The sequence below is a fragment of the Peromyscus eremicus genome, chromosome 5 (genome assembly GCF_949786415.1).
Source record: "Peromyscus eremicus chromosome 5, PerEre_H2_v1, whole genome shotgun sequence".
Lineage (NCBI taxonomy): Eukaryota > Metazoa > Chordata > Mammalia > Rodentia > Cricetidae > Peromyscus > Peromyscus eremicus.
The window spans coordinates 14406341-14429858 of record NC_081420.1 but is presented as its reverse complement, the minus strand read 5'-3'; the positions used below and the strand labels follow the sequence as shown (position 1 = coordinate 14429858).

General features: G+C 46.9%; 1 protein-coding gene across 1 annotated transcript in view; it reads right to left on the bottom strand.

Annotated features, from left to right (window-relative positions):
• The window catches only part of Fgd3 (FYVE, RhoGEF and PH domain containing 3), a 69536-nt gene that overhangs the window by 12843 nt on the left and 33175 nt on the right, over window positions 1-23518 (bottom strand). Inside the window, exons 4-13 of the mRNA XM_059262977.1 lie at window positions 16400-16489; window positions 13847-13983; window positions 11967-12123; window positions 8480-8618; window positions 7769-7827; window positions 6250-6396; window positions 4327-4419; window positions 2972-3051; window positions 949-979; window positions 272-379 (exon numbers count right to left, since the gene is read on the bottom strand). Coding sequence (XP_059118960.1) covers window positions 272-379; window positions 949-979; window positions 2972-3051; window positions 4327-4419; window positions 6250-6396; window positions 7769-7827; window positions 8480-8618; window positions 11967-12123; window positions 13847-13983; window positions 16400-16489 — 1041 coding nt within the window. The remainder of the gene's footprint in view (window positions 1-271; window positions 380-948; window positions 980-2971; window positions 3052-4326; window positions 4420-6249; window positions 6397-7768; window positions 7828-8479; window positions 8619-11966; window positions 12124-13846; window positions 13984-16399; window positions 16490-23518) is intronic.

The window sequence follows — 23518 nt, the reverse complement described above, 5'->3', positions numbered from 1 at the left end:
ACTCAGTTCCACAGGAGGAAGATAAGGTCCCTTGATGCTCATAGCTGCCTTGCTGAAGGCATGGAGATGTCCACCTAGCACTAGAGGAGCACTTCCTCCACATGGACCCTAATCTGCAAGGCAGCAGGTCCAACAGACTGCAACTGTACTTAATGAGTACCCAGGCAAGCAGGGAAATGCGTGTTCATGCTGTCTGCATAATACCCCTAGGCCTCACTCCCTGGCCAAGAGCTGAGTCCCACTTCCCCCTGAGAACAGGCTGCTGACTCACGGGCTGGTCTGGGGACAGGCCGGGCTCCTCATCCAGGCTACAGGCACCGCTGAAGGCCCTGAAAGTCTCACTCTTCTGTTTGTGCTTCTCCACAGTGGCCTGAATAACCTGGACACACAGCAAAGCCGAAGGGCTGTCAGAGAACCAGGGAAGGACACTGAGGGCTCAGGGTCCAGGTGTCCACAGGGCACCCCTGATCATCTTATCCTGGCCGATGACTCATGCCTTGGAGCCAGTAAGACCAAAGAGACTGGCTCTGGAAAGACAAGACCTAGCCCGAGGTCCCTCCTGGCCCTTTCTGGTTCCTTACTTGTGGAGAAGGGGCTGAAATAGATAGACTGAAGGAAATAGACTGAAAGGCTTGTGGTATCTGAAAGCATATACAGAGGCGCCCCATGGCTACTGCCTCCCTTCAGACATGAGGACAGGCAGTGCTAGTATTAGGAAAGAGTTCCTGGGTCATGTGGTCCAACATGAAACGACCATACTACAATAGGATGAGGTGTAAGCCATACATGGTGATGCATGTCTGAAATCCTCAGGAGGGTTGAGGGTTTGAGACCAGTGTTGTTCCCTAACGAAACCTATCCCCAAAACACAAGGGCATTTGCTGAGCAGGCCCCAGGCTCTAGGACAGGGGGGGAAGGCAGAGATAGAACAAACTTGAGCAGCTTCACCTGAATCCATTCTCTCTTCTCTTCTTCTGTCCTACGAAGACAAAAATCAGCATTTTATCAGTCCATCCAAGGGTACCCACTGTGTGCCTACCTAGCCACTCACTTGTAACTGCAACTCAAGGCTGGAAAGGTAGCTTCAGTGTTCAGAACACATGTGGCCCGGTGGGGCCAGGCTCACCTTGCAGACCAACAGCTCCCTGGGCCCTGCCAGGTGATTACAAAGCTCTTATGCCACAGGCGGAGTGTGACAGACTGGGTTTCTAGTGGGAGCTCAAGCTTGGCCTTGCGGGACAGTGTGACCAGATAGAGCAGACATCCCACACGATGACTGGTAGTTTCCCCTCAGAGGTCCATCTCACAGAGGCAGCAATGTGTGTGCACAAAAGCCCAAGTATGGGGACTCTGTTCTCAGCACAGTTTGCCAAAATGACACTCAGACTGTCAACATGGGACCCTGCTGATGATTTTTTTAAAAAAATCATTACAGTTTATTTAGATTTTTTTTGTGTCTGTGTGTGGGTGTTAGTGCTACCTGTGGAGGTTTAGGGGACAACTTGCAGGAGTTGGCTTTTTCTTTCTACCATGCAGGCCCCACCAGGAAGGATGGCACTCAAGTCATCAGGCCTGGCAGCGGGGCTTTTACCCACTAAGCCTCACTGGTGCCAGTTAAGAATGTTGATGGGGATTGGGCTATTCCTGGAAAATGTGTGAGATTATAGGGTGAATCCTGACACATTAACTGAAAAAAGCAAGATGAAGGACTGGTGTCCTGGTGAGTGTTTTTGTCAGACTGACACAAGGCAGAGTTATCTAGGGAGAGGAACATCAGTTGAGGTAATGCCTCCATCAGATGTCCTGTAGGCAAGTCCTTGGAGGCATTTTCTTGATTAATGACTGATGTGGGAGGGTCCAGCACACTGTGGGTGGTATCACCCCTCTGCAGGCAGCCCTGGGTCATATAAGAAAGCAAGCTGAGCAAGCCATGGGGAGCAAGCTGGTAAGCAGGTTCCTCTGTTTCAGTTCCTGCCCTGACTTCCTTCAGTGGTGGGCAGACTGGGGAGTGTAAGTGAAATAAACCCTTTTCTCAGTAAGCTGATTTTAGTCAGAGTGTTTTATCACAGCAATAGAAACCCTGACCAAGGGACTGGAGAGATGATGACTCAGCGGTTAAGAGCACTGGCTGCTCTTCCAGAGGACCTGGGTTCAACTCCCAGCACCCACATGGCAGCTCACAACTGTCTGTAACTCCAGTTCCAAGGGATCTGGCACTCTCACACAGACATGCATGCAGGCAAAACACCAATGCTCACAAAATAAAAATAAATAAATCTTAAAAACACACAAAAAAGAAAGAAACTCTAACCAAGACACATGCTATTTGTTATAGCCACCTTTGAGTGTGTGTATGTGTGTGTGTATACACGTGTTCATATGTGCATGTGTGTAGAGGACAGAGGTTGGTATTGTGTGTCTTCCTCAATCACTATCCACCTTCCTTTTTTCAAGACAGGGTTTCTCTGTGTAGCTTTGGAGCCTCTCCTGAAACTTGCTCTATAGACCAGGCTGGCCTCGAACTCACAGAGATCAGCCTGCCTCTGCCTCCCGAGTGCTGGGATTAAAGGTGTGCACCACCTCCACTTGGCTTCCACCTTACTTTTTGATGCAGGACTTCTTACTGAACTTGGAGCTCATTAATTCCACTAGGGTGGGCTAGAGAGCAAGCCTTGAGGATCTGCCTGTCTCTGCCTCCACAGGACTGGGATTAGAGACACATTGCTGTGTCTGGCTTTTTATGTGAGTGCTAGAAATCTAAACTCAGGTCCTCATGCCATGAGGCAAGCATTTTACCCACTGAGATGATATCTTCCCATCTTTAATTTAAACACACACACACACACACACACACACACACACTGTAAGCCAATAAAAACATATTGAAAGATTATCTCATTCGGTAAAAGAAGCCATCTGCTACAATCTCAGGTCAAAGATGTTCATATAGCCGCAGATGCTAGTGCCATACCGAGTCTGAAGCTCCAGGGACCTTTTTCTTCCTGTTATGATGAATGTGCGTGCTGCATTTGGTTTCACAGTATCTTGCACCTGCATGAACAAAAACACAGAACAGGGCAAATGAATGAGAGTTGTCATTTTAGCTATTCCTTAACACAGACCCGTGTTCTCTGATTCAGGTTTTTATTTTATTTATTTTTCCTGTGAAAGTGTCAGGGTGACCCCATGGGCTCTCAGATCTACAAAATGGGGATGTTGAAGCTCAGGGGGAGGGCAGACCATTGGTCTTGCCCACACAGAGCTAGGCCTCAGTCTCTGTGTTTAGACAGCTGCTTGGGAGATACACCTGTCCATCAGGCCTCCTTTAGCAGTTGTTTGTCCCCAGGCAGTCCTGGCCAATTCTTTCCCTTCCAGCATGTGAGGCTTTACCCCTCAGCACAGCTGCACCCCCTTGGGAGGGATGCAAACCTTAGAAGATCCTTGCCTCTGTCCCTTAGAAGGTGCTTGGCCCGCAGGTGGGCCAAGGTGCCCTGTGAGTTTAAAGGAGTGCACCCAGACAGAGTGGATAGAGTAGCATCATTTCCTTGGAGGTCTCAGATTTCACCCTCTTCCATCAGCAGAAAACCACAGAAGCACAGTTGCTCCTGGCAGCTCTTGGGCTGGTCTCTGTAAGAGCCCCTGACCTCAGTCAGTCAGTTGGAGGCACCACAGATATGCAGACCTGGACCCAGCCAGAAACCTCTGGACTTTCCCACTACATGTTGAAAATGATATTAACATATTAAAAGCCACTAAAACAGGACTGGTTTTTAAAGACTTATTTATGTGTGTGTCTGTGTGCCATTATGTACCCAAGTACAGGTGCCTGAGGAGGACAGAGGGAGAAATTGGATCTCCTGGAGCTAGAGTTACAGGCAGTTGTGAGCCACTCCATTTGGGTGCTGGGAACTGACGTTGGGTCTTTTGAAAGAACACAAGAGCACTTGACTACTGAGTCGTCTCTCCAGTCCCAGGACTGATTTCTTATAGAGCAACATGGCAAAAGTGGTTTCTTCTAACTATGGAAGAAACAAGGGTTTTTGTTGTTTTTTTTTCTGTAGCTAATCATGGCTTGTAATTATTTCTTAACACGGATCCAGAGAATTCCAAGGGAATTTCTATGGAGTGGGTAGCTGTTTAATCAAATCTCTGCTTTTTCAGATAGTTAGATTCATTTAATTAGAAAACATTTTGGAGCAATTATTAATTCAAATCTCTCTCAGTGGCAGATAGAATTCATATCAGCCCTGAATGTCCCAACTTTTGGATCAAGGCAAGAAAAGACAGAAAGACTTTGAGATAGTTCAGGGAATGAGACCCACCCACCTGGAGATCAGAGATGTCCATTTTCTCTCGTACACTGAACTTCTGGCCCATGAGCCTTAGTTTGGGTACACAGTAGAGCATCACATTGTTGAACTGTAAGAAAGATGTTATGGGGAGAGGTAGTTACAGGGAGCCCCTCACAGGGACCCATATAAACATTCTTTAATGTCTTAAAGTAATATATATTATATATATAATATGTAAGTAAATATCTATTTATTTAAAGATGCACACATGCCTCTAAGAGGACCAAGTAGACACTGTAACAGGCTGCTCAGTCTTCTCTTAGAGATCAGGCCTCAATTTCAGTTTCCTGAGACTGAGCAAGCAGTTTCTGAGGAAGAGCCATGAACAAAGGACAATCAATTTCCAACACCCCTGACAGCAAGGATGAGGAGGCCTGCTACATGCAGTACCAGGCCTGAGCCAGCCCCCACAGTCAGCGCATACTAGGCCAGCCAGCCTGAGCCACAACAGCTCAAGATAATAACCAAATAAGGACAAAGCCTGGGACTTGTTCAGGCCTGCCCCAAAATAGAAAAACTGTAGCCCTAGTCAGCCCCTGACTAGCCCTAGCCATTAGAACGTACTAATATGATTGCTACTTGCTTAGATAAAATGATCTAATTGCCTTAGCTGTGCTTAAAAGGAGCCTGAGAGCTCCCCTCAGGGTCATGGCTCTTTTGCCTTTGTGTGGGATGGACAGCCCCAGCATGCTGGGAATAAATGCTCTTGTTGATTGCATACATGGATGGTGGTCTTTTATGGGACTCCTCCAGGACCCTAACGTTAAACACAACATTCAAAAGGCAGATTCTGAGCCTATAATGGACAGCAATGGCCTCACTAAATACCAGAGACTAACAAACAAAAAGCCCAGTTTCAGGAAAGGGTGACTTCTTTTGGAGTTGTTGGCCAGTGAGGTCCCATAAACCCCCACACAGTACAGGCTCCTGCCGATGCTCTTGGTTCCCCTCAAGAACTTGATGAAAACTCTACTGCTGAAAACACCACATACTTGAGTCACAGAACATGGAGCAATCAAGTCAGGATTGGCCTGGAAGCTTCATTCCTACTGGATAGCTTCTATAGTGCTGAAAATGCTATGCCGGAGGAGAGCCATAAGCATCAACCATACCTAGCTGAGAACCCTGGAGCTACAATAACAACTGGCCCGGCAAGACATGCCCACTGGTATAATAGTGGCATGAATTCGTGGGAGTAACTAATCACTTTCCGATTGGATTTAAGGCCCACTCCACAAGATGAAACCCATACCTTGCATTATTAGCCAATAACCTGTGGCTAGATATGTCACAGGCCTTTGGTTAAAAAGAAAAAAAGAAACTTTCAAAGACACAGCTACCAATTCAAGAATAGATGCAGGAATACAGGTGAAAGGCAGTGTGATAGGGTGCTTGCCTAGCAAATGTAATGCCTTAGGAAGAAGCAAGAAGAAAGAGGAAGAGGAGGAGGAAGGAGAAGAGGAAGAGGCAGTGGGGGAGAAGAGAAGCAGCTATAGAAAGAGGAAAAAAAGATCATGTCTTTTCCTTTATGTCAGGTGCTTGAGTGGATCCCTCACCATAACTCCTTTCTGTCTTTTCTCCTCCCTGCAAACCAGGTTTGGTTCTGGGATAGTTGGGATCTTAATGTTTGGCTACAGTCTTTACATTTCTGGTTTCTAGAGACTCTCTAATTGTAACTGAGAAAGATCAAAGAAAACAGAAATGCTGGATATAAGGGACATCAATATTAGATGCTTGTGGAAACCAGGGCAGAGCCATTGACAAGAGATAGCCCAGCAAACTATCAGAGGAGGCCACAGAAGAACCTCCTCCTTGGGCTTCTAAATTTTGCTAGTACTGCCCAGAGCCTGAGAAGGCAGCTGTGGGAGTTCTGTAACTGGGATTCAGCCTGACTCACCAAGAAGAGGTGTCGGTCCTGAGTGGTGCCATTCTTGGCTGACAATTTCTGGATGTTGCCCTCCTTGATCAGCTCATTGGCTGGGTTGACAATGTCCTCTTCGCCACCCAGCTGCTCATACACCTCCAGGAGCTTATGCATTTTCTCCTGCAAGAGACAGGAATTCCACTCAGGCAGCTGCAAGGACAAAGGTCTAGGGAACTGCTTTGGACCCAGAGGTGAGCAAAGCCATGCTCTGCAACTGCCACCCAGAGTCCGTTGTAGCAATGAAATGGCTGCCAGTGAAAAGGGAAGGAAACACAGGATGACATTTGAGCTGAATATTAAAGGGTGACTAGAAACTCATCGTCCAGAGACTGATAGATCACAAACCTCTGTTGCTATGTACCAGGGACTGTTCTACACCATCCACATTTTAATCATTTAATTCTGACTCAAACTCTATGAGGTGAGTTGCATTGTTATCCCCAGTTTTCAGACAAGGACATTGAGGAATGCAGGAGTCAGTTGAGTGGCTATGACCTAGACTGGGCCAATCTACACATTACATTCCTCAGGCCTGGTTGGGAAGTGCACAGAGGTACAATGGGGACAAGGTTAACAGCTCATGGCTCTAGCTCTTGGTTAGAATTCAATACTATTCAAAGTAGAATTGATCCTGTAGGGACTTAGACAATACCAACAAGGGTTGGGCCAGGACCTGCTAGGCCTCAGATGTCCTGTCCTTGGACTTGAAATTACTATCTGTGTACCTAGAAGTGGCAGGTCAGGCTGGCCCTTCTGTCCCTTGTATGGACACTATAGATGGTAGTGGATCAAACGGCACAGGGTGCCTGGGACCCTGGAGGGCAGGGAAGAACCTATGACCTTGCAGAAGCTGGCAGGTATTTGGAAGAGTCAGGTGAAGTCATGGCCTGTCCTGGCTTGCACTGGGAAGGTGGGTGTGGTAGTTTGAATGTAATTGCCTCCCCCACCTCCCCATAAGCTCATAGAGAGTGGCACTATTAGGAGATGTGGCTTTGTGAGAGTAGGTGTGGCCTTGTTGGAGGAAGTGTGTCACTGTGGGGGCGGGCATTGAGGTCTCTTTTGCTCAACCTTTGTTCAGTGTGACACTGAGACTTCTGATCAAGATGTAGCCCCCACCATGTCTGTCTGCACACCGCCATGCTCCCCACCATAACGATAATGGACTGAACCTCTGAAATTGTAAGCCAGCCCCAATTAAATGTTTTCCTTACACGAGTTGCCGTGGTCAAGGTGTCTCTTCACAGCAATAGAAACTCTAACTAAGACAGTGGACATATGCCTACCTGGTTTGTACAGAGAGAGGCTGAGCATGCACTTGGTATTACTAGGGGGTGCTAGGATGTGTACCTGATACATCCTGGAGAGACTGGGTATATATGTGCTCACTGATGGGGCCCACCAGGAATCAGGGGTAAAGGTGCTTACTTATATGGTTCACCAACCCCCACTCTCCCTGCACATGCTTTGTGTCCCTACAGCAGTCTGAACTCACCATCTTCCGAATGGCAGCATTGGAATGATCAGCAGCTGTGGAGATGAGCTCCAGGGACCCTGAATAAGGAGAACCGAGTGAGCCTGGGCACGTGGAAACTTCACAAGTTCTCGTTGGAGAGGCTGACTCTGAAAATGTAGGCATGGCTTCCAGTGGGAGGCCTTGTTCCTGCACTTGGCCTTGCTCAGGGTGCCCAGACCGCTCCAGAGGTCTGGCCCAGAAGACACAAAGCCCAGAGCCACTTGCTGAGCCTGCTGGGGCCAACACAAGTGGGACCCTTGACTGTCTTGTACAGTCCCCAGTCCTGTGCTGTCCACCAGTTGCACTGGTCATGACTCTTGAAATAAGAATGCCCTCACTATGGGACCCGTTGCTCTGAATGGAGTCAGTGTTTGGCAATGTCTTCTCCAGAGATAGCATCCTTTCATGTGATAGGAAAAGACTAAATCACTTTGCTGCTAGTCCTCTCTCTCTCTCCATAATACATATATATATATATATATATATATATATATATATATATATATATATGGTAGATAGATAGATAGATAGATAGATAGATAGATAGATAGATAGATAGATAGATAGGATTAGTTATACATATATCCCCCCCCCAACTCTCTCTCCTCTGCTTTTCTCTGTGTGTCTCAGCCCAGGGTTCTCAGCCTACTTCAGAGACTGCCCCTCAGCCTCGAAGCCACCTCCACTTACTCTCAGCATCCTTCCGGTCTGGGGCATCCCTGGGGAGCCTCTTCAGGTAGTCTTTGAGCAGCAGCTCATAGCGGGGGACCCTCTGCACAGGCTCCAGCATGTGGTGCTGCAGCGTCAAGTTCCCGCACACCTCCTGTTTCTGGGAACAGAGAACACACACGGGGTCACCAGTCTAGCCCCTGCTTCTGGTACCACAGGCCCTGGAGGTTCCCTGGAGCTGCCTGCTCTTCAAGATACAATTGGCACAGACCACACTTTATAGCTAGAGAAAGTGAGGCTGGAAGGTGCCCCATGATGGAAGGAGAACTGGAACTTTCTGGGTGGGCAGCTTTGGATTGAAGAAAACAGGAGCCAAAACAATGCCCCCCCCCCCACAAAAGTGATTCCCACTCCTAGCCGACCCTCCTCACACTCAGGTGGAGGTCATCTTGCCTAGCTCCCCCAGTATCAGTCCTCATGCCTTGAGGCTGATGAGAGTCCCAGGAGAGAGCAGGTGGGTACAGGGAAGCCTAGGTCTGTATTGTCCCCACTCTCCACTCCTCCCCTCCTCCCTCCAGATCACAGCTCCCCCTCCGCCACACTTTCATGCCTTCTTGGTGCAAACAGCAGGAGTCCACACCCTTGACCCTGCACACAGGCCTGTCCACGAAGACTGCTAGCACACTACGGCCTCTTTGCTCACACTGGGCTCTCCTGCCATGCTGCCTGGTTCATCTGCCTCCACCATGACAGCGGAAAGGGCCTGTTGTCTCTCCCCTTGCCCACTGCCCTGCCTCTAGCAACTTCAGGGCCCCAGCTACCCACACCTTCCTCAGGCCTCAGTACAAAACTTCTGGTAGAGATGGGCTTAAAACTCTTTTGGGTGCAGCAGGTTCTGGGGATCTGAACTCAGGTCCCTGTGCTTAACATAACACTTTATCCACCAAAACATCTTCTCAGCCCCTAAAACAATTAAGGCTTTTTTTTTTTTGGAGGGGGGGCAGTTGGTTTGGTTTGGTTTTGGTTGTTGTTAACTTTTTCAAGACAAGAGTTCTCTGTGTAGTGCTGGATGGCCTGGCCTTGAACTCAGAGATCCACTTACCTCTGCCTCTGAGTGCTGGGATTAAAGGTGTGTGCCTCCATATGCCTGTCTTTGTTTTTTAAATGAAGGTTGCAAGCATGAAAAGAAAATCTGAGTATTGGTACTGGAGAGATAGCTCAAAGGTTAGGAGCACTTCCTGCTCTTGCAGAAAAACCGGGTTCAGTCCTAGCAACTACATGGCTAATGACCGTCTATAACCCTAGTTTCAGGGTATCTGACATCCTCTTCTGACCTCCTTGAGAACCAGACATGCATAGGGTTCACAGACATACATTCAGGCAAAACACTCACATACATAAAACAAAACTTAAAGAAATCTAAAAAAAAATCTGAGTGTCATGTGCTTGCTTGTGATCCCAGTGCTAGGGAGGCAGAGATAAGCAGATACCATTGGCCAGCCTACTAATGAGTTCTGGGTTCAGTGAGAGACCCTGCCTCAAAACATAAGGTGGGAAGTGATAGAAGACAATCAACCTCAGCTGACCTCTGACCTCCACGTGCACATACATGTACAAGCATACCACCACACACGTTCACAGGCATACCCCCCCCCACACACACATACACACAATTATTTCAAGCAAGAAGCAAGGGAAGATGAAGGATGGATAGTCATAGGGCTTCAAAGTACCTCCCTGCTAGAAACTTACAAATAGAGAGAGAGGGAAAGAAAAAGCTTTGCTCCAGTGACTCTCACACAGAGGCACAGCCCAAATTGAATCATGGAAAAACTGCAGATAAACCCAAGCCAAGAGACAGCCAATTCCCTCAAGAGGACAAGGACAGAGCCTGTCCTAGAGGGCAGGACTCAGTCTGATAATGAGAGCAGTGTGTGGTCCTTCTTTGGCTTGTGAACCACAAAGAGAAAAAAAGCAGAGAAAACTTAGAAGTGCATCCTTGGGATGGCTGGTGACTGTGCAGGCTGTGAGGAGACACAGTGCTGTGACAGCCACGTGAAGACCTTGATTTCAGTTATCACTGTGTGTGAGGGAGACACTGTCCTTCACACTTAGGGATGAACCTTCAGTACTGTCGGCAGATGAGTTTCAAAAGACAATAACCATCATGCGTGCTTAGAGATAATGGTAAATAGCACAGAATGTCTGTAATATCTGTAAGTTTGTCCTTCTGTGGTTATGCCTGAGTATGGTGTGTGCATGCATATCTCTGGCTGAAAACTGAGCTTCTTCGAGGCTTGCTGATCAGCCCCAGAATGTACCTGCCTCATGACTCTACCCTTAGCCCCTGACAAAAGATTCAGACACATGCCACCATGTCTGCCTTTACCTGGTGCTAGAGATCCAAACAGGTTCTCAGCTCTTTCTCTAGCCTTAAGTTGGTCATTTTACAAACTTTTGGTAAATGTTTGGAATTTTTTAAGGCTTATAATTTATAATATGTTTTGGATCAAGCAAAGAATTCTCCAGAGACCAAGGGAAATCTGATGGTTATTTGATCCCATTTGTTCAGGTCAAGGCTTCTTGACCTTGGCCATGGACATTTGCATAGGAGAATTTGCGGTTGTGAGCTATTCCGTGCATTGTAGATCTGCCCCAGATTCTACCCTCCAGATACCAGAAGACACATTGGTGTCAGCAGACACAGTCCAGGCCAAGGGGCAGAACCATGGCTGTGTCTAGCAGGAAGTACCCAGACAGTACCCACAGTTCAGGGACAACACAGTGCTGAGGCAGTCAATGCAGACAATTGTCATCCCAATCCTGGAGGTGTCTGGTCACCTGAGGACTTGGTGGACCTGAGAGCCTGGTGTGGACAGGGACAGTGGCCTGTGCTCAGGCTGAACACTGCCTCGCCCTCTGGAGGGAGATGTGTGTGAGCTCACAGCACAGATGAGTCTTGTACCACACACTTAGGTGAGAATGTAGTGTCACAGCTTCTTCAGAGGGCTGGGATGGGGGAATGTTGGAGCTGCTCAAGCATGAGGACCTGATTTCAACCCCTGAACCCATATAGAAAAGCCAGGCATGTTGATGCAGGCCTGTGATCCCAGCACTGCAGAAGTGTGTGTTACCAGGTGTGTTGGTACACATTTGCAATCCCAGCACTCAGGAGGTGAAGGTAGAAAGTTTGAAGTTCAAGGTCATTCTTGGCTTCAGAGGCAGTTAAGTTGGTCAGGTTAAGAGACCTTGTTTTGTTGTGGAGGAATTTTTTTGTTTTTGTTGTTGTTGTTTCTGGTTGTTTGTTTTTGTTTTGGATATGGTGTCTATCTGGCCTAAAATTTGCTATGTAAACCAAGGTGGCCGCAAACTCACAAAGATTCACCTGCTTCTGTCTCCTGAGTGCTGAGATTAGAGGCACGTGCCTGGCCTGAGACCCTGTCTTAAAAAATCTTTTTGGAATTAAAAAAAAAAAAAGGTGTGTATATCATACTCCTTCAGCCCCAACCTGAACGCTGTGGATGACGTCCTTAAACTGCGGAGAGCGCTGGGTCCATGTGCTCACCAGCCCCATTGCCCTGTCAAAGTTCTTGACGTACTCTCCGTACATCTTCAGGAATGGAGCCAGTTTCTGCAGGATGTCCCCAAGGCGAGGATTTGTGTCCCTGTGTGGAGAAGCACGGTCATCGGATGAACAGTCTAGGTGGAACAGAGCTGACGAGTAGTGCTCGGATGGTAAGCACGCTGGCCAGCCTCTCTGAGCGTGTTTCCTCCCAGATTGTGGAGTAGAAAATAGTGTTACCGGACATTAGGAGAGGGTTTCTCTAAATACTTCAACAGCACCGGTGAGGCCCGGAGCCCAAAGAGAGGGTCTTAGCAATGGTGCTGCCCCTGATTGGTGGGCCGGTCAGTGAAGTGCTATTCTAAATGAGCACAGATTAGAAATGACGGATCTATACACTGCCACCAAAGCCACAGAGAGAAGCAGACTTTGCAAGACCAACAGCGAAATCTTCTTAGTGCGCCGAGTGAACAAATAAATTCTAGGAAGCAAATATTATGATAATAGTTGTGCAGTTATGGCCTCTGCATTAAAACATCTCCTCCAGAAAAGCGGGGGAGGGTCCTTAAGACTCAGGCAGTAAAACTTAACCAGATTCAGGAATTGACCAAAACTTCAGGAAGCTCTGAAACTTACACGATTCAGAAGGCCTCGCCCCAAGGTCATAAAAGCGGTAGCAATTGCTTGGGAGAGACTTTTCACTCGGCCAGGCTGCATTCAAGCTGTGGGGGAGCTTCAGAAATGCAGCTTTCATGAGACCTCCCCTGCTGCGGACACCTTGAAGCCACCCATGCTCCCATAAGTAACCCCAATAAACTCACTGCTTCAACTAAGCTGGGATTGGGTGGAATCCCCTTTCTCATTTTTTAAAAAAAATTTTTGGTCTATCATTGGTGCCCTATCTTGGGTAAACAGATGTTGTTCACATCTCCACAGGAAAAATCAACACAGTAATTTTTTATCTTAGAACTCTCTTTTGAAGATTTATCCTTAGTAATTAACAAAACCAAAGGAAAAAAAAGCACAGGCAGAAAGCCACCACTTGGTACTCCTGTGAAACTGTGCACCAAGTTTTGATTTTACAAAGTTAAGCAACAAGTGGCCCTGTGTCAGCATCATTACAGGTCTGCAGAGACACTGTGCGGACGCGTAGAGATTCCAGAGCATGGAAGGAGAAAGCTTGTGCTGCAGACAAGCCTTGTCCCCCGAAGTCCACGGCCAGCTCTAAACACCTTCAGGACACAGTGCAGCCTGCCCTGCTGCTTCTGAAGATTCACAAAGTGGCCCAGCCACACACTGAGACAAAGACGACAACACACCCCCAGCCACCCAAGGCAGAGTCAGGAGACCCGAGGGGCAAGCCAGCCTGCAAAGGAAGGGAGGCAACTTCACACCTCCCCAAATGCAGGGGTACACAGTTAAAACTGGTCGGCCTCTCTCGTGGCATCGCATTAACTGTGGCTTGCAGCTTTTGCTAAAGATAGGCAGAAGCTGAGGGCCACAGAAAGCAAAGGACTGGAACCACTCTTGATGAGAAAGTCCTTTTTAAAAGCAAAGGTAGAAACAGGCTAAGAGGGAAAATAAAACCCCAGGGGGCTGCTGGGGTTTGCTGGCTGCTAACCTCTGTGCTGCTTCCAGAGGTCAGATCTCATCCTGATCCACAAGCTTAGAGAGCCCCCAAGGCCCAGTCACAGCCACCACCCCGGAAGAGGCGGAAGAGGCGGGGCTGGGGTTGGAACCAGAATCTCAGGGAAGGGAGGCACCCAGCCCCCCACCCCCAAGAACCTGGTTTAGAGGCCCTGTGGGTGGCCATGGATCACACTCACCACTCCTCTGTGATCCTCTTCTGCAACTCGGGCAGGAGGAAGTGCCCATGGAAACGGTAGATGGAAGAGATGTTAGAGAAAACGCCAGTGGTCACTTCTGGAGGGATTCCCGCTTCTGTCAGCTTGGTGCAGAAGACCTGAGCACAGAGAAGCCCACAATGGCCACCGTGAGCCAGCCAGACACCTGCCACAGGAGTGTGGCTCTTGGCTTCCTTTTCTTTTTTTTTTTTTTTTTTAATCTGACCTCAAACTCATAGAGATCTACCTGCCTCTGTTTCCCAACTGCTGGGATTAAATGCATGCACCACCATCACCTGGATTTTTTTTTTAATTAAAAAAAATTTTTTAATTAGGTGGCACACTTTTAATCCCAGCACTTTGGAAACAGAGGAAGGTAGATCTCTGTGAGTTCGAGGCCAGCCTTACCTACAGTGCAAGTTTCAGGACAGCCAGGGCTACTCAAAGAAACCCTGTCTTGAAAACAAAGCAAACAAACAAAAAAATTTACTCTTTCTGTGTGTGTGTGTGTGTGTGTGTGTGTGTGTGTGTGTGTGTGGTGCATGCAGTGCACACACCTGTGTGTATATGCAGAGGCCCGAGGAAGACATCAATGTCTTGCTGTCGGTCCCCACCGCACTCTCTTGAGCAGGGTCCAGAGAGAGGTTAGTAGCCAGCAAACCCCAGAAGCCCCTGTCTTTGCATTCCATGCTGCTGGGGTGACAGATGTGTGTGAACTTTATGTTTATTTTATGCTTACGAATGCTTTGTCTGAGTTATGTCTATGCACCTGCGTGCCTTGTGCCTCGGAGCCTCTGGAACTAGAATTACAGATGATTGTAAGGCCTTACAATGGTGCTAGGGACCAAACCCAGGTCCTCTGGAAGAGCAACCCCGTGCCCCCAACTGCTGGGCCATCACTCCAGCCCCCAAGTGTGCACTCTTTTTTTTTTTTTTTTTGGTTTTTCGAGACAGGGTTTCTCTGTGTAGCTTTGTGCCTCTCCTAGAACTCACTTGGTAGTCCAGGCTGGCCTCGAACTCACAGAGATCCGCCTGGCTCTGCCTCCCGAGTGCTGGGATTAAAGGCATGCGCCACCACCGCCCGGCTCAAGTGAGCACTCTTTACGTGGGTGCTGGGATTCAAACACAGAGCTTCGTGCTTGCATAGTAAACACTCTGTGATGGCTGTTACGCCAACTTCACACAGGCTAGAGTCATCCAAAAGGAGGGACCTCAGTTGAGAAAATGCCTCCATAAGATCGTGCTGGGGGGCATTTTCTTAATTAGTGATTGATGGGAGAGTGCCCAGCCCACTGTGGGTGGTGCCATCCCTTGGCTGTTGGTCCTGAGTGCTCTTAAGAAAGCAGGCTGAGTGAATTTGAAGAGCAAGCTAGAATCAGCACTCCTCCATGGTCTTTGCATCAGCTCCTGCCTCCATGTTCCTGCCCTGGTTGAGTTTCTCCACCTTCCTTCAGTGATGGACTATGATGCAGAAGCATAAAGCAAATAAACCCTTTCCTTTCCAGCTTGCTTTCGGTCATGGTGTTTCAAAACAACAATAGTAACTCTAACTAAGGCACACTCTTACCTGCTGAGCCATCTCTCTAGCCCCATTTACGTTTTCCTGACGAATGTCAGAACCAGAATCCTCCAGCTTTAAGTCTATGGAAAGCTTGCTTACAGCTGAGGATCAGGGTTAAGGAGGACCAGGTAGGAGCAGTGTGTGGGGGATGGGGTATGACATCTTTCATCATCACCCTCTCAGGAGTAGAAGGAGATCTTCTCTGGCTTGTGAGGCACAGGCAGGAGCAACACCCTGTGCAAACCTTGTTTTCTGGGTGCTGTATTTTCTGTGCTAAGGATCTTCTTCCCATTTCCTCATGGGCAGGGATGCATAACCCCCACTGGCCTAGCTATGGATGTGCTGTGTGTATACATGTGTGCACATCCATGAGAGTGCAGGTGCACATGGGCATAGATGTGTGCATGCCGTGGAGCTTAGAGGACAATTTCAGATGTCATTCCTCAGGCATCATTCATCTTGTTTTTTGGGTTGTTTGTTTGTTTGTTTGTTTGTTTTGACAAGGTCTTTTCACTAAACCTTAAACTTGCCAAGTAGGTAAGACTAGACTGTCTGGCCAGCAAGCTCGCGGTATCTCTCTGTCTCCACCTCCCCAGTGCTGGGATCATAAGCATTAGCCAACATTATTAGCCTGGCATTTTCACATGAGTTCTAAAAATCAAACTCAGGCCCTTGTGCTTGCAAGGCAAACATTTTACTAACTGAGGCATCTCCTCAGACCCCAACATCGTTCATGTGTTCAAATCATGCATTCTCCATGAAGAAATGTCCCCCCAAAGTGAACATGCTGAGCTGCTGCCCCAGAGCCACAAGCACTGGGAACAAAAAAAAATCTGTTTTCGGCCAGACTTCACTTTATCTGAATTTTAGTACTTGTCATTCCTACTCTAAGCATAATACCCACACAATGTGAAGGGATCTGTAGTTTGAATTCTGGGAGTGGAGAGAAGGGAATTCCCAGCCCTCCACGCTACCTGGTCCAGCAAGTGCAGACGCCTCACGTAGGCTTCCTCTGTGTGCAGGAGCTCCTGGGCAATGTGCAGCAGCTTCTGTGGGTCAGAGCACTGCAGAAAGAAGGGAAGCCACTTACTTGGGGGTGGGGGCAGTGCACCTAACAAGGCTACCCACAATACACCAGGATGCCCAGGGTGCAGAGAGAGCAGAAAGAGGCTCCTGAGTCTCAGATGTGGTACTTGGTTCTCTTAGATGCTATTTGCATGGAGAGTTCTAGAAAAAGCACAGCAGTTTCTGCCAGTCTCTCCAATGCTTCTTCAGTCCAGATGGGACTGTTAATGTTTCTGGACCTCTAACTAGGGAGCAGCCATAGCAACCCCATCAGAATCCAATGTATAGCTGGAGTGCCACTCAGCGAGAGAAAATTTGCCAACCATGCACAAAACCTGGGGTTCCATCACTAGCAACACACACACACACACACACACACACACACACACACACACACACACGCTCATATATGCCCTACCGTGTTGTAGAATATTTAACTATGTAAAGGTGTGTTACATTTGTTTATACTGCAGAATGTTAGTTTAACTGTGTAAAGATGTGTTACATTTATTTCTGCTGCCTTTGTTAACCATGTAAAGTGTTGCATTTGTTTCACCTTTTCTGCCTAAGGCACCTGATTGGTCTAAAAGAAGGAGGAGAGAACGTGGGAGAAGTGGAGGGACACTCCTGGGGCCAGACGCCAGGCAGCCACCTACCAGCCATGGAGATAGCAGGAAAGTAAGATAGAAAGGAAGGAAGGAAGAAAGGAAGGAAGGAAGAAAGGAAGGAAGGAAGGAAGGAAGGAAGGAAGGAAGGAAGGAAGGAAGGAAGGAAGGTAGGAAGGTAAAAAGGCCCAAGGCAAAATGTTGATAAGAGAAACAGATTAAAATAAGAGCTAAGCTAAGGCCGAGCTTTCAAAACTACCAATAAGTCTCTGTGTCGTGATTTGGGAGCTGGTTGATGGTACAAAAGAAAGCCTGCCACACTACTGCAAAGTGACATCAACAAGACAGAAGGCCACCAAGCTGCAGGTCCTCCACAGAGACCCTGATGGAACAACATATGGACCAGAAAACCTATGAGAGCTGGGGACACAAAGTGAGCAACCACTGCACCCACATGTGTGTGCCACAAAGGGAACCCAGGGGAAGGTGGGAAAACTGGTGGCACTGGATATACCTGTCTCGGTCTAGTTGTTTGGCAGATAGCAAAGTGCCTGTGAGTGTATAGTTTATAAACAACAGAAATGTATCCCACAGTTATGGAGGCTGGAATTTCAAGGTCAAAGCATGGGCAGGTCTGGTGTCTGGTGAGGTCACAAGTCTCTGTTTCAAAATGGTGATGCTGATGCCTGAGCTTACAGTGTGAAAGGGGAGGAAAAGGGAAGAGGGATGCACGCTGCTTCATCCTCAAGGGACAGAAGAACAGAAGAAAAGGAACCCACGAACTCCTCCCTGGTTGCTATTTTATTGGACAGTGCTGGGGATTGAACCCTGCCCTGAACACACACACCCTAAGGCAAGCACTAGTTGCTGGGCTACCTCCCAGGCTTCCCCACTCCCTTCTGTGGGGACACTGATTCCATCCTCATTACTTAACACTTCCTAAAGGCTTAACCAGGAAACAGACCATGATCTTAGTATTATCACATTGGCGACAAGACTCTAGCAGGTGACTTCTGGGTGCATATTCAGTCTATGGCAATGCCCTTCAGCATTCCTCCCCCTATGCAATATGGCACAGAACAAATGGGGGGGGGGACTGTCCACACCAGGGCTCCTCCCACACCAGGGTTCCTTCCACACCAGGACTAGGCCTGCAGGGCAGAGACAGAAAACTCATCCAGGCACTGATAGGTCTGGCTCCTCAGAGCTCTGCCCAGGGGGCTTGGGACTGTGGACTCTGTCTTGCATGAGTAGAGAGGAGAGGAACCCAGAACTGGAGTGTGAAAGCCACTGAAAACAAAGGCCAGCAGCACGTAAGAATTCGGGTTCCACAGGCAGATGCTCTGAGACCCCCAGCTGTGTTGATAAAGTCTTCCTCCCCCTAAAGCTCCACACAGTCTGGAGGGATGGTTTCTTCAAATGCCCCCATCTAGTCAAAACTAAAAGCCGCAAACAAAACTTATAAACCATACATAGAAGCAAGAGACTATGACCCAATCAGAGGAAGAAAACAATCCCCCTGAAGTTGACCCTAAAGAACTGTAGATCTGGGGCTTGAGGGGGTCAATTCAGTCAGCAAAGTCCTTGCCACATAAGCACAAGAGCCTGAGTTTAGTCCTCGGTACTTATATAAACAGCTAGGCGTGATGACACGCACTTGTAATTCCAGCACTGGAGAGGGAGAGATAGAGGTAGGTCCTTGGGGCTCTCTGGCCAGCCTACCCAGACTAATCAGTGAGCACTAGACCCCAGTGAGCAACACTGTCTCAAAAAAGCCAAGGTAGAGAGCAGTTGAGGGAAGACATAAAGTTGTACTCTGGCCTCCACACACAAGTGCACATACATGCATGTGTACCTACACACACAGAGATCTAGGATCAAGCAAAGGTGGGAAAAAATCTGTCATAAATGCGCTAAAAAATTGAAGAAATGACATATGAACAAGAAACACCATCAACAGGGATATAAACAAAACCATTAAAAAGAACGAAGCAGACATTCTGGAGTTGAATAGCCTGTGGAGCTCATAAAGAGGGTCCATCCAGATTTGAACAGGCAAAAGAAACTGCAAACTTGAGGAGAAGTCATTCGAACAGGAAATTGCTGTGATCGTCTTTTCTTTTTTATTTTATTGTATGGGTGTTTTTGCTTGTCTGTGCACATGTGCATGCAGTGCCCGTGGAGGCCAGAAGAGGGCATCAGATCCCCTGGAACTGGAGTTACAGAAGATTGCAAGCTGTCATGTAGGTGCTGGGAATCCAACTGGGGCCTCTGGGAGAGCAGCCAGTGCTCTTAACTGCTGAGCCATCTCTCCAGCACCACACCCTGCCTTTTTTCAAGATTTATTTGTTTTTATTTTATGTATATAAATGTTTTGCCTACATGTATATATGCGCACTAGGTATATGCCTGGTGCCTGAAGAGGCTAGAAGAGAGTATCATATCCCCTGAAATTGGAGTTATAGATAGTTGTGGGTAATGGGAACTGAACCCAGGTCTTCTGCAAGAGCAACCAGTGCTCTTAACCCACAAGTCATCTCTCCAGCTCCCAAAGAAGTCACTTAAAATCAGTCAGTAGAGAAATAAAGTGTTTGCTACTAAATCTGATGTGAGGGCGGGCTTTGAGGTCTCATATGCTCAAGCAATGCCCAGTGTGGTACACAGTCTCCTTCTGCTGCCTACGTATCAAGAACTCTCAACTCCATCACTATGTCTTCCTGTTTACCACCATGCATACTGCCATGCTTCCTGCCATAACAATAACAGACTAAACTTCTGAAACTGTAGGCCAGTCCTAATTAAATGTTTTCCTTTATAAGAGTTGCCATGGTCATGGTGTCTCTTCACAGCAATAGAAACCCTAATTAGACAAATAGTAAATAAATAAGGAAATATATCTTTGGGGGGAAAAGAACAGCAAAAGGAGTCGGTCAGGTAGAGATGATGGAATGGAGCAACAGGGATGGTTCCGCTGGCAGAGCACTTGCTGGTAGAGCACTTGCCTAGTGTGCAGGAGTCTCTGGATTCCATACCAGCACCACACAAACTGGGTGTGGGTGTGGTAGCGCATGCCTGTAATCCTAACAGTTAAGAGCCTAAGGCAGGAGAATTATTAGTTTGGGGTCATCCTGGGTTACACAGCCCAGAAATAGTAATAAGAAAAACATGAAACCCATCTTCATTGGTCTGTGACATATCCAGGTGAGTTTGTGGCATCAGGAAGGAGGAAGTGGATGTCAGCATCAAATGAAACGCTGCAAATTTAAAATGTTTTAGGAACAACAATGGTAGCTAGAAGTAAAACATCTATGAATATGCACAAAAGGAAAATAGAAGGAATCAAAGTATATCATTATCAAAATCAATGAAATAAATTGCAAAGACACACAGTAAGAGAGGAAAGGGGAGAGCAAGAGAGTGGCTGGGTGCAGGCAGCAACCTCACGAGTGGCCTTCATGTCCTTCCCCATTAGTACTAACTATGGTGATATTTTATTTGTATTAAAGTGTTATTTGTATGTTAATAAATAAAGTTGCCTGGGGTAAGAGCTATTAGCAAGCCATAGGAAAGCAGGGCTTGTAATCCCAGCACTTGGTAGGCAGAGCTGGGTAAGTCTCTGTGTGTTCAGGGATACAGCCAGTATTGGATACACATGCCTTTAATCTCAATACCAATCATGGAAAACCTGGAGGTCTATACAGACAGGCTGTGACGAGGCAGTCATGTGGTTGGGTTTACAACCAATGAGAAGGCAGAACAGAAATTCTATATAAGGACTTTAACACAGAAAGTAGCTCTGGTTCGGAGAGGTAGGACCACCGCAGGAGGAAGGGTAAGGTTTTAGCTCTTAGCTCTGACCTCTTGGCTTTCTTCTTTGCATTGGTTCTGTGTTTCTTATTTAATAAGAAGGTTGGTTACATCTATAACTGACTTTACATGTAATCTGTAAACTCTTCATAAAAAAAAAAATACACAGGTCAAATGAACTAAAGACAACTGAAGCTGGGTATGGTAGCACATGCCTGTAATTCCAGTTAAAAGATTGAGAATGCAAGACAGCCCGGCTATGAGGCAAGTTCCAGGCCAGGCTGAGGTATAAAGTGAGTCAATCCCTCTCTCTCTTCCCCCACTGCTGTGGGATGTTCTGTATGGCAAATGTGTTGCTCTGATTGGTTAATAAATAAAACACTGATTGGCCAGTAGCCAGGCAGGAAGTATAGGTGGGACTTACAGAGAGGAGAATTGAAGGTCACAGGAAGGCAGAGAGAGAGAGCTGCCAGCTGTCGCCATGACAAGCGAGATGTAAGGTACCAGTAAGCCAGGAGCCACATGGCAACTTATAGATTAATAGAAATGGGTTAATTTAAGATAAAAGAAGTAGATAACAAGCCGCCACGGCCATACAGTTTGTAAGTAATATAAGCGTCTGAATGATTATTTTATATGTAGGTTGTGGGAATGTGGGGGCTTGGTGGGACCTGGATAGAAGTTCTCCAGCTACACCCCACCCCACACCATCCAGGGGAGTTGATCCTGGGGTACCAAGAAGCAACCAAACAAACAACAATTATGGTTTGGTTTGGTTTTGAGACGGGGGTCTCCTGTAACTCAGACAGGACTCAAACTCCTGTGTAGCTGAGGGTGAGTTTAAGCTTCCACTCCTAGGATTGCAGGTGTGCACTATTACACTCCCTCTTTCCTAAGTATGTTCTTGTTTTCTACACTGAAGATTTGCCACCTGGACTGGTTTAATAAAAAGCTGAATGGCCAATAGCTAGGCAGGATTTTCAGGGCAGAGAGGATGCTGGGAAGAAGGCAGAGACACGGAGAGTTGCCAGCCAGAGACGGAGGAAGCAGGAAGGCAGCATGGATAGTACAGAGGAAAGGCAATAAAGCCACGAGGCAGAAAGTAAATTAACAGAAATGTGTTAATTCAAGTAACAAGAGCTAGCTAGAAACAAACCTAAGCTACCAACGGAACTTTCACAATTAATAATAAGTCTCCATGTCATGATTTGGGAGCTGGCAGGAGGGACAGAAAAATCCACCTACATATGTTATTCACAAGAGACTCATTTTGTATATTTGCATATAAGAAACCACAGGATGGAAGTGGAGAAAGATGGAAGATGAAATCCTATGCAAATAGCAACTTCCCCCTCCCCCCCCCCGCAAAAAAAAAAGAAAGAATGGCCTTATTTATAGCAAACAGAATAAGGTGTTTGCCACTGAACCTGATGACCTGAGTTCAATCCTTGGGACCTACGTGGTGGAAAGGAAAGAACTCATTCCACAAAGTTGTCCTCTGACTGCCATACCCCTCCATATACTAAATAAATAACTATGTTTTAAAAAATTAAAAATAACTATAAAAAGCATAATACAATGATAAAAAGCATCACCAAGAAGACATCACAATATATGAAGTAAACTGTAACTACATTGGATGGAGAACTAACCAGCAACAAATTAATGGCTAGAATACCCAGCTTTCTGTAATGGGCAGAAAGATCCCATTCTAGACAGAAGACGGTAGGCAAACCGAGGTCTTGGACAACACCATACATAATGTTCACCCGACAACAGTACAACATATGATGAACATTGCTCAGGATAGACCATGTGCTGCATAAAACAGGTCTTAACAAATTCAAGAGAGCTGAGATTATTCAAGATACTTTTTCAGTCACAATGGAATAAAGCCAGAAAATGGAGAAAATCCACCGATACAGGCAAATTAAGATCCCAGGGCAAGCTGGTGAGCTACACTAGCCAATGGGAGCACTGTAGGTTAAGGAGAGATCCTGCCTCAAGAAACACAGTGGAGAGGGTTCCAGGAAGACACCTAACATCAATCTAGGGCCTCCACATGCATGCCCACACAGGTGCACATGCACCTGCATGCAAAAGTATGCCCCCCACACATGTGAACACAGACACTCAAAAAACAAAGAAAGACGTGCTGAGAGTAGTCAGTGACATAGCACTTATCTATCATGTCCAAGATCCTGAGTCCCATTCCTAGCACCAGAAAAAAATTATATATACAAACATCTTAAAACACCCAAACTGCACATATTGAGAAACTAGAAGAGCAAGAGCAGGCTAAGCCCAAGGCTAGGCTATAAGAAGGCAGGAAGTAAGAAAGATCAGAGCAGAGATAAAAGACAAAGAATGGAAAAACAATTTCAAAAGAGTAATAAGCCAAAGTCGGTTTTCTGAAAAGCTCAAAAAAAAAAAACTCACAAAGTTTATCTAGGTTACCTTAGAGAACAGAGAGAAGACTCAGTTACTAAAGTCAGAAATGAGAGAGGGGTGGTATTGTTACCATTGGTGATGTGAAGATAAAACGGATATAAGAAAGTGAGCAATTATGTGCTAACAAGTTGTACAACCTAGAAAAAAATGAATCCTCAGAAATAC